Below are 11834 nucleotides of genomic sequence, written 5' to 3'. Positions count from 1 at the left end.
ACACAGCACGGCCAAAACACAAACGACAACCACCCAAATCGCAGCAAACAGACCAATACAAGGAACTGGAGTAACTACTACGCTGACAACCCTAAATAATGGGAAAAGAGTAGAGCGACAGACCATGAAATCATTAGAAGGGAGACCAGACGCTACGCACATGTGCCTTCTGTAGCATATTTCCCTTTTCCTACAGAGATGATATATGATGAAAGAAAGTGGAATGGGGGCCTTCTAAACCCTTCACCACCCTTTATCAGACTGATCCGACACGAGTCTGTTAGTCCGGAGCATCCGTTGCTGCTCACGCAACGGCATGTTCTTGTCGAATAGATCCAGCAGGACAGAGAGGCTCAGTGTCTTGAGCTTCTCCAAACCATCAGATGACGCCGCCACAGCTTCTAGGTTATCGGGAGAAGAGAGGACGCGCATGCACGCCTTCCTCAGTGCCGGGCAGCCGTACCGCTCGTCCAGCGCCAGGGCGGTGGCCACGGAGCTCACGTCGATCTTCTTGCACAGCGCCTCCTCGCAGGCGGCCCTCAACTTCTTCAGTTCGTACCTGTCCGCCGCCATGAGCAGCTGCTCCACGGTCGTTGCCGGTGCCTCCTCGAGCTGCGCCGGCGGTGAGTCGGTGTAGATGAACCTGAGCAGCGCCTTGCACACGTCGGCGTCCATGCCGTCGACGCGTAGTTCAGCAATGTTCTCGCCGGTTGTCGGGGCGAGCGCGATTTCAGACTCAAATACGGGGGATCGGGCCTCCAGCACCCACCGGTGCGCTCCGATCCTCTGCCCGTCGCCGAGGTGGATCATCACGTCCGCTGCTTCCGCGAGATGTAATCCATGAGGAGGCTCCATAGGCGCTGGTTCCGGATTGAGTTGCTCGGGCGCCGCAACCTCATCGTCGACTGTGACATCGCAGAGGACGGAGAGGCAGTCATCCTTGAGGTACTTCTCTCTGTCAAGGTCAAGATCTTTGTGTTTCATGAACTTTCTCCAGCCCCAGTAACCATCGTCTGTCTCGAAGCGGTGATTCTCCATTATTTGGGTGCACGACGGCTCCCAGGACTTGTCGAGTATGCTCATCTTGTACGTCGCCGTGACGTCGCCAGTCTTGGCGTGGCTGTCGTGCTGGAGGTGGAGGGAGACATGGCCCACCGAATCTTTGATTCTGCCGTTCGGGAAGCACCTGATACGCCACTCGTGGCCGCCGACGGCAAACGGGCTTGACAAGACGGCGACGCCATTGGCCGTCTTCTCCCTGAGTCGCGTGAACTCCTCGATCCGGAAGACGTGAGAGCCGGCTGCCGGTGCCGTGCGGAGGGTGGAAACGGTGATGTGCTGGCGGCCGGCGCCGCGCATGGCAGACAAGAGGCCCGACGTGGACATGATGCGGCCGCCCGGGGTTGACCAAGGACAGGAGAGGATCGCCTAGGGCAACTTTGCAGATCGTACTTTCGGTTTGTATACGGCGGATCAACACGGCATGCGCCCGTGTCTTATATGGCTACTCCAACCGATGTACTAAAAAAAAGATCCAGATCCAATGCAACAAACCAAAGAGAGTCCTTACTTGGGCTGCAATCCGTTAGCAGATTTTGTTTAGTAGGAGTCTCACCCAAATTATTTCCACGAAACAACCTTTCTCTTCAAAAAAACTCTATTTGGATGGTTATATTGTCAATGAAAAAAAAATTAAGTCCCATATCCGGTTTTGCTATTCCTCAATGGCGAGGACGGGGTGTTGACCCGTTGGCTGGGCAGCTGAGGTTGCTGCCAGCCCACCCGAGTTCAAGTCCCGGCTTGGACCCATGGTGCTCGAGGAGTTTCTCCTATACAAAATTACCAACGAGGGTTAGCCTTTGGGTTAGTATCATTTTTTTCTATTCCTAAATGGCGGCTGCTACAAATTAGCCTGATAATTTCTCGCCTAGCCAGCCGTCCAATCAGCATGCTAGGAGCCGTTGGATCGCAGCAACGACACAGCAGGAGTAACCGCATGACAGCTTCAACGCAACGCTGTTGTCCCCCGGCCTTTGGGTTAGTATCATTTTTTTCTATTCCTAAATGGCGGCTGCTACAAATTAGCCTGATAATTTCTCGCCTAGCCAGCCGTCCAATCAGCATGCTAGGAGCCGTTGGATCGCAGCAACGACACAGCAGGAGTAACCGCATGACAGCTTCAACGCAACGCTGTTGTCCCCCGGCCTTTGGGTTAGTATCATTTTTTTCTATTCCTAAATGGCGGCTGCTACAAATTAGCCTGATAATTTCTCGCCTAGCCAGCCGTCCAATCAGCATGCTAGGAGCCGTTGGATCGCAGCAACGACACAGCAGGAGTAACCGCATGACAGCTTCAACGCAACGCTGTTGTACCCCGGCAAAGCTCCACTGTAGCTCCCGGCTCTCATGGCGCCTCGACGATCTCCGGCGAAGCTCTAACACAGCGCCGACGGTGTCCGGTGCAGCTCCATTGCAGCCCGACGTAGCTCCAATACATCACTGACGTATCCGACGAAACACCATTGCAGCCCCAGCAGAGCTCCAACGCAGCAACCGACGCGTCCGACAAGCTCCATTGCAACTCCGGCGAGGCTTCATTTCCGCGCCGGCTATACTTCCAGCGGCCGGGCCTTGCTCCATTGCAGCTTCAAGGCAACATCGACGGAGTTGCAGAGCCCCCGTTGGCCACTCACCGCGGACACCATCGCAGCGCCGGTGGCGCTCCATTACAACCTCGACAGTGCGAACTCCGACAGTGCTCCCCGACAGGCTGTAGCAACGGTGTCTACAACGATGGGGTGTGGGTTCAACCAAAGGCGTTGCTGGGCCCCAAGCTACCAGGGCCATGGCTCGGAGCGTGCGGAAAACAAATAAGCCTATATTTTAGAAAATTTCAGGATTGGCCCGGGGCGTAGGCGCGGCCCAGCCCAACACTTGCCCCCCTCGAGACCAGATCGAACCAGGAGGGAACCCTACGCGGCTACGCATCCAGCTGTTCGAGCAGGAGAGAAGCCGAGCAAAGGCCAGCCGCCATCCGTCGCCCAGCCACCCCGTCCATCTGCTCGTCCGGCGAGGAGGCGACCCCGTCCATCTGCTTGTCCGGCGACCTCGTCTGCCCTGCCGCATCCCACCGCTCGTCCGGTCGTCCCGCGACATAGCCCGGCCTCTCGTCCAGCCATCCAGGTCCAGCGACGCTGCACTGATCGCTCGTCCGGTGACCTCGCCCTGCCTCCGGCCAACCGCCAGGCCGCCACCGTCGGGCCAGCCGGCTAGGTATTTCCCCTCTGCCCAGTGCTTCCTAATATTTGTTCTCTGAACTTAAATCTTCAAATTAACAAGATGTATTTGGGGGTATCTAAAATTAAAGCTTCAAATTAGATGTTTTTGCTCTCTGAACTTGATGCTTCAAATTACCATAAAGCAATGATTCCTAATATTTGTTCCAATTAACAGGAAGACCGAAGACAAGATGAACAAAAGAACCAGGACAATGACATCTTTTTTTCAAGAGAAAAGTATATTTTTCGTCTCTCAATTCCTCGCGAAGTCTAGATTTAGTCCCTCAACTCTAAAACCGGACAACTTGCACCCCAAACTCTTGAAACCGGACAAGTTCAGTCCATTGTCTGCGCAAACCCGGTATCAGCATAGTTTGACCGGTCTTCGTCCTTGTGGCAGTATTTCTCTCTCCTATCTTCTTCCTTCTCATATTGGCTTATTGAGGTATTTCATCGAACACATGCACTGTGTCCCACGAGGCCACGGAGGATGCAGGCAAGCTACGCGCGTGGTGGCGCTACCTCGTGCTTGTCCTCGACTTCCTCTTCTCCACTGCCTGGGAGCACGTGGAACCCAGTGCAGGGGCGGCGACGAGGAGAAGCTGAGCGTGTCCGCCATCTCCATCTGGCGCATAGTAGCAGCGCGACGAGGCAGCACCACGGGCATGCTGGGCGGGATCGCGGAGCTCCAGTACAGCCTCTCCAAGGCGACGGCGGTGGGCGTGGTGCGGCTGGTGGCGGACAAGCTGGCGCGCCGGCGTGCGTGTGAACTCCCGTGATCTCGGACGGTCAATTCGCTCGCTCGTGAAGTCAGGGCGTGTAGACGACAGCGATCATTCTGTTGCACACGGCGTCACGAACGCGCATCGGCCAGAGCGTACTCCTGCTGCACATGGCGTGCCACCATGCAGGAAGCCAGGAGAATCCGCTGTAGATATGCTGCTTGGCTGGTGCGTCGCGTACGCGTCTCTGACTCGTGGACGGTGTTGGTGTACGCGGATTGGTGAGCCAGCAGGCCAGCGCAGGACGTGCAAGCAGCCATCCACATTTGTGCATTGGTGTATACCTGTGCACATAGCATGGTGCCACAATGCCATGCATGAAGCTGTGTGGTGCAACCGAGCTGGATGGGGACGTGGTTGATGAAGGAGTCCCGATCAAATCAGGCGACAATGACTGGTGGACAACGGGCATTTTCCTCGGACGCCGCGTGCCGAGCCAAACAACCATATCGCCCAGTTGCTGCGGCGAGGGCTCCGTCGGCGAGGACCGCAGCAGCTGAGACGATGCCGAGCTGCACTGCTCCCTGGCGAGTTGCGAGTTTGCGAGCAACATGGAGCAGAGCATGACGGAGATGTTGATACTGAGCTGCACTGGCCCCAACCGTGGCTTTCTTTTGGCCTAAGCGAAGCAGCACACCGGCGCACAGGGTGTCGACCAGCAGCCGTCCACTGCGTAGTGCACCTGCACGAGCAACGTGAGCACCAGCGGGAGTAGCTAGCCACCGCTGTTTGGTCGTGGTTGGCACAGGCAATGCGTGCAAGGTGTTTGATGAAATGTTTCAGTAAGCCAATGTGAGAAGGAAGAAGGAAGGAGAGAGATAGACCGGTCAAAACCACCCTGAGTCAGCAACGATACCGGGTCAGCCGAGACTAGGGACTAAATTTGTCCGGTGTCAATAGTTGAGGATGCAAGTTGTCCGGTTTTGCAGTTGAGGGACTAAATCTAGACTTCGTCAAAAGTTAAGCGACGAAAAGTATACTTTTCTCTTTTTTCAACCACAAAGCACTGATTCCATAGTAATAGAAACTGGCCCTTCAACTCGAGCAAGTGATGATGTTCCTCGTGTTACAATCAACTTAAGCCCGGTGATATTGAGCCAGATCCTGGTAAGAGAATACCTATTGATAATTTGGATCCCGACATTAGAGATCTTGCTAGAAGGGAGTACATTACCAAGGGCCCTTGCCAACCAACTGATCATAAATATGAATGGAAATGGGTAGGAAAAGGGTTTAGAAGCTTTCATGATTCTTGGTACAAAAATCATCGCGGTTGGTTGGAATATAGCATTGATAAAAATGCAACCTTTTGCTTTTATTGCTTTCTATTTAAGGAACCAAGAGTTGACAACTATGGTGTTCAAGCATTCACTAGGAATGGGTTTAAGAATTGGAAGGATGGACCTAAAATTCTTTATGAACATGTTCGTAAACATGATAGTGCTCATAATAAGGCTAGACAACACTGTGAGGCTTTGAAAAATCAGAGGCAAAATCTGCCACATGTGTTTGATCGAGGTACTCAGAAGGACGAAGAAGAATACAAAGCTCGTATCTTGATTATATTGGGTGTTATCAAATTTTTGCTGCTCCAAGGTCTTGCTTTTCGTGGACATGATGACTCTACTAGAACGAGAACTGACTGGGGATGCAAGAGCGAACCATAAGCTAACTTCACCTGAGATACGATTGGACTTGTGCAGAAGAGACCACCAAAACCATTGTTGATGAAATTGGAGATAGTAAATTTTCCTTACTTGTTGATGAGTCCAGAGATGCATCTATCAAGGAGCAAATGGCTATGTGTTTGAGGTCAGTGCCGTCGTATGTATTGTATATGTGTCTTGTTGTGCACATATTTTCTCAAAGTTGTTATAAATTAATCATGCAATTGTGTCTTATGTAGGCATCTCAGCAACCGAGGGGAGGTGATTGAGAGGTTTATTGCAATCAAGCATGTTCCTGACACGCAAGCAACTTCACTCAAGGTAGTTTTGGATGGTATATTTGCTACTCAGGGCTTGTCTATGTCTAATTTGAGAGGGCAAGGTTATGATGGGGCATCAAATATGAGGGGGGAATTTCATGGGTTGCACAGATTGATCTTGGAGGAAAATCCGTATGCTCATTATATACACTGCTTTGCCCATCAATTGCAATTAGTTTTTGTTGATGTTGCAAAGTGTTGTTCATCAGTAAGAGATTTTTTTGTATACACTAGCATGGTTGCCAAAATTGTTAATGCTTCATGTAAAAGACATGATCAGTTAGCGCAAGAGCAACATGATGAATTTGTGCGCCAAGTGGAGGCCGGGGAACTTCCTTGGGGGAAAGAAAAAAAACCAATTTACTAACCTTGCAAGACCCGGTGATACACGGTGGGGGTCACATCATAGGACCTTGTGTCGACTTATTTCTACACAAAGTTTCTTTGTAGCTCAGGCTACATGGAACCTCTTATCCTCAACCCTCCAGCCTTGCTTTGAGATCCATACTCTCCAACTAACTAACAACAACAAGATTTCTTTTTTTTTGTTTCTCGAAAATGAAACAACATATGAACTTCAAACTTTGCAGACCGAACAAACATTAGAACATCAATGTGTGAAAAAACTTTCAGATTTTTTGGTCTGATATAAATATACAAAATGAGATTTTCTTTGAATAAAAATATTATTTCAAGTATTTAAAATACATGAAAAAATCTGAAAGTTTTTTCCTATATTGTAGTTAGAATGTATTGTTGTTCTGCAAATTTTGAAGTTCATATGTTGTGTCGTTTGAGAGAAACAAAAAAGACAAATGTGTTTGCACGGATCTTGATGCATAAATGGATGGCAAAGATAAGGGGTACCGTGTAGCCTGAGCTACAGAAAACCACACTCCTTATTTCTATGTGGAAACCAGTTCTGACGGTATTTGAAAATTTGTACAATGATGCTGATAATGTTGCACAAAGAACCTCAGCTGGTGGGTTGATAAACCACATGAAAACATTTGAATTTGTTCTCACGTTGCATCTTATGATTAGATTATTGGGCAAGGCTAATGATCTATCACAGTGCTTGCAACAGAAAAAACAGCATATTGTTCATGCCATGGGATTTATAAAAACCACAATGGACAAAATGCAAGAGATAAGGCAGAATGGTTGGGATGAGCTCTTCCAAGAGGTAACTGACTTTTGTCTCAAATACAATATTGTAGTGCCAAATATGGAAGATACAAGAACTGCTAATGGTCGTTCAAGAACTTGGGGTGGCCAATTGGTAACTTACCACCATCATTTCAGAAATGAAATATTCAGCGTGGTGCATGATCAAATTATTGTGTAATTAAACAACCGCTTTACTGAAAGATCTACTCAATTGTTAAGATGAATTGCTGGTCTTGATAGAAAGAATTGTTTTGCCAATTATGATGAAGACAAGCTTGTTGACCTTACTAGTATGTATGCTGCTGACTTCTCTGCATATGAAGTTAGTTTTGTCCTTAGAAATTAATTGGAATCATTCATTCATGAAGCAAGAGTTGATCCACATTTGATGAATTGTAATGACCTTGGTCATCTTGCCATGAAGATGGTTTTGAGTAATATGCACACAACTTTTCCATTGGTTTACGGCCTTGTTGAGTTAGCATTAATTTTACCTGTTGCAACCACAACAGTGGAAAGGGCCTTCTCAGCAATGAGCATTATCAAGATCGACATGAGGAACAGGATGGGTGATGATTGGTTGAATCACAGAATGGTATGTTACATTGAGCGAGATGTATTTGTTAGTATTGAAGAGTCAAAGATCATTGAGCGATTTTAGGGTTATCGCACACGCAAAGGCATTTTACCTCATCCTAGAGGTAATGTTTCATATTTTGCATCCATTAGCAATTTTTTTACTTGCTTTCTATGCACTGACTTGCATACCAACAAATTTTATACTTGAAGGTGAATCATCTGTTATTATTGAAGATGTAATCGTGGGAAGCTAAAATCAAACAACCCTTTGATTGGGTACCCTCTTTTCTATTATTTATCCTTTATATTGTTTTTTGTTATGTGTTACATTATCAGATGAAGCACTATTAGATATTATCTTCAGATTCTTATCATTTACAAATGAGCGCTACTATTGGTATGCCTTAAAACCGTGGTAGTTTTTCAGAAAAAGTTTGGCCCTTCATTTTTGGCCCGGGGCATCGGCCAATCCTGGCTACGCCATTGGGTTCAACATGACCGGCTACTAAAACCCCGCCGGCCAGCCTATAGCAGCTCCTCGCCTCTGTCCCCGGGATGAGTTGGTCAATGTTGTGCAACTCCTCCCCTTTGGCCCTGATTGCAGCATGTGCGGACGCCTTGCGACACAGCCGTCATCTGCAGCACCGGCGCCGCTACCACGGATCCCAGCAGGGCCTTGTGTCGCCAACCACACCATGAGAACCATTGGCCCCCCGTTTCGCAGCATCATGTCAGCGTTGCCGTCCAGCAGCCGTCGCAACGCAAAGGTGCCAGTCGCAGTAGCAACAGCTCCGCCAGTCAGAGTGGGAGAGGGCATGGGGTAGTCGCCGCTCACAGCACATGGTAGCTGCTGTCCGCTTGCAGCAACCAAGGGACCTTGCATCGCCAGTGTTCCATGGCCACTGCTTGCAGCACCATGTGGGATTTGCAGCGCCGCCGCCGCCTCCTCCTGGCAGCAGTTATGTCCTCCGCCTGCATCTTCAAGGCATCGACCGCCAGAGAGAGCGCAAGAGAGCTTCCATGGTTGTATTGGATTTGGGCGAACAACAATGAGTGGTGGGAAAGCAACACCCTAGACGGCTAGAGGATAAGGATGGGCTGGGTCGTCTCGGGTCGTGTTGACTAAGCTATATGGGGGCACCGACGCGTGGCTCGCTATGGATGCGGCTGATGTTTCAAAATAATCATCAGGCTGAACTAAAGTATTTTCTTTCCTCACAATTGGTAGAAAAACGAGTTAGTGTCAGACGATTTTCCACAAAGCACACCAAGGCCGAAGCCGGCCGCACCACGGCGCTGAGCAGAACGAAACATGGGGGCGCCGGTGTTGAATCGAATGGCAACTACCCAGAGCCCGAGACGATGCGCCAGCGGTATCTCAGTTTTTTTTTTTTGAGGCAGGATGTTTACAGGTATGGTAACTGGATCATACAGTAGATCGAGCCATATGTGACGACCCACGCCTAACGACTTAGCGTGCTTTGAAGGCTTGTGCCTCAAAGTTACAACTCCTACTTTCGTACAAGAAAAAAACAGCTTTTAAAAGAAGATTTCCTTGTTTGAATATCATGTATAATTGCCCCATAAGGTGCACTCGAGCCTGACTGAATATCGTTGATTGAACACTGGCAGTCCATAGCCAACTGAACACTTCCCATGTTCAAATCTGCAGCTAAGGAAAGGCCCTCCCTGCATGCCAACGCCTCCATGCATGTTGGGTCTGAAACATTGTGCACCACAATAGCTGAGGCTCCCAAGTATTATCCCTGTTCATCTCGACAGAAAAGCAGTCGCCACGCCAACAGTCCCATCCCGGGAGAAGGCACCGTCAACATTAATTTTGGTTTGTACCATACCTAGCTCAGCGAGATAAGAATCAACAAAACGACGAATTTGCTCGGGACGTTGGAAGATACTGTCATTTATAGCCTTACGCCGTGCTAAGATGGTCCAAAGGGTGACAATCATCCTTGTAAAATCCTCCTGTGACACTGTATCATGCTTGAAGAACATCCATTGTTTTGCATTCAGCTCGGTGCATGAAATCATATGTTCTGTTAGGCTAGGATCTGAAAAGTCACAATGAGGGGCTCAATTATTCGACAGCGAACAAGAAGGCAAAGAAGCTCACTCAGAAACGAAAGCATCGATGCCGAGAAACCATCTTTTATATCTGTATTTACTTTGTGCACGCACTTGATCGTTATCGGTAAAAAGAAGTGTAATATAGACGGTCGCCTGAGTCATATACATCGTATTAGATCCCCTTCTTCCCGGCTCGGTCGCCTTTCGGAAAAGAAAAGAAAATGGAAAGGAGTAGAAAAATGAGAAAGGAAAGAAGAAAATTAAAGGATTAGAAAAGAAAATGAAAATAAAAAGAAAAAGGAGAAAGGAAATAAGGAAAAGAAAATGAAAAGAAAAGGCAGAAGGAGAAATGAAAAGAAAAATCACAGGAATAGCAGTAGCGCTGGTTTGGACCCGTGCTATAGCTAACTTAGCTGTAGCGTGGGTTGTCGCCCCCGTGGAACAAGGAATGGATGATGAGATAGAGGAGGAGGAGGACCCTCTGCGGTTCCTCAACACCGGTGCCTATGACGACAGACAGATGATGAGTCAGCAATACTCGGGCTATGAGCATGTGGATGAGGAGTTGGATGATGTGCCGGAGCAGGAACGTCCTAGGGTTGGTCGCAAGAAGTCTCTCATCATGCAATCCTCACAGGAGACGCCTCCAAATGCCGCGTCAAACCATGGTCAAGTAGCCGAGAGTCGTGCAATGCATAGCACGAACACATTGGTCGGGGGTCAGGTAGGGCCTGGAAGGCTCACTAGATCAACCCAAGAAGAAGCGGAGGAAGAGACCGCCGAAGAAAAGCTTAGCTGCCGCCAAAGCTTCTAGCAGCCAGTCGGCTCCACCGACTGATTTTGCGGATCGGTGTACCAGTCAAAGGTGCGGCGAGGTTCCATGTCGTGGGCGAGCTGATCCTACCGCCAAAACCCCTAGAGGGCATATCAGGGGATCTTAGGACACTGCACGACCATGTGTTGTCGACAGAGACAAGCCTTCTCGCCTAGAAGGCTCCAGGATACTCGATTTATGCGGTTCGTGTGCCTGCCCAAGTTCCGCCTCGAGATGGCGGCGCTTCGTCCCGAAAATCCTCTCTTGATTTTTTTCTAGGGCAAATGGGATGACATACCAAAAGATGGGCACCGGGGGCTAGCCAGGGGCCCCACCACCCACCAGGGCACCCCTGGGGGGGAGGGGGTAGGCGTGCCCTGGTGCCTTGTGGGCACCGGGGTGGCTCCCTCTAGTACTTCTTTGCTCCAGTTTATTCCAAAATAAATCTTCGTAAAATTTTAGCTCATTTGGAGATATGCAAAATAGGTATCTCTGACATACCTTTTTCAGGTCCAGAATTCCAGCTGCCGTCATTCTCCCTCTTTGTGTAAACTTTGCATATTATGAGAGTAATGCATTAGAATTACTCCACAAAGTGTTATATTGATTGAAAATACTATAAATAACAGTAGGAAAACATGATGCTAAATGGACTTATCAGATATAAGCAAAAGTTAGCATTCCATTGGAGAGACATGGTCATCAAGGCACCATCTTTCTGCTACTCCCGGACGACGCCACAATCCATCGTTGCTCCCGGGGGAGAATCTACTAGGGGGCTTTAACAGGCTTGAGCCCCCCTCCAACACTGTAAAATTAGCTTTCACTACTACTTTCAAGGCCCACGCGTGCCAGTTGTCAGCCCGGCCATACACATGTTTGCATGATCCAGGCAGCCCAGCCCCCCCCTCCATTTTTGTGTAGTCGCCACTGGTTGCTCCTATAATGATAAATGGGATGCAAGACCGAGGTGTAAATAATAAACAACAATTGCGGCAACTAAAATACGGTTACGCCTCTCAAACTATCGAATCTGCTCTAATGTTCTAAATTACGTATTCGAGTTGTCAGATAAGGCACTACTTCCGAACGGGTATTTTAGTTATACAAACCCAAGGTGTTGCTTATTTCATTTATTG

At 48.9% G+C, this 11834-nt stretch overlaps 1 protein-coding gene across 1 annotated transcript; it reads right to left on the bottom strand.

Moving 5' to 3' along the window:
• Window positions 1–243: 243 nt before the first annotated feature.
• On the bottom strand, window positions 244–1386 carry LOC125520628 (BTB/POZ and MATH domain-containing protein 2-like). The gene is made up of 2 exons (XM_048685590.1): window positions 770–1386; window positions 244–643 (listed from the first exon to the last, which is right to left on the bottom strand). Exons 1-2 carry the CDS (start codon window positions 1384–1386, stop codon window positions 244–246), a joined length of 1017 nt encoding a protein of 338 aa, XP_048541547.1.
• Between the last annotated feature and the right edge of the window lie 10448 nt (window positions 1387–11834).

This window comes from Triticum urartu, chromosome 7 (assembly GCF_003073215.2).
Source record: "Triticum urartu cultivar G1812 chromosome 7, Tu2.1, whole genome shotgun sequence".
In the NCBI taxonomy this organism is placed as follows: Eukaryota; Viridiplantae; Streptophyta; class Magnoliopsida; order Poales; family Poaceae; genus Triticum; species Triticum urartu.
This window is presented reverse-complemented; position numbering and strand designations above follow the sequence as displayed.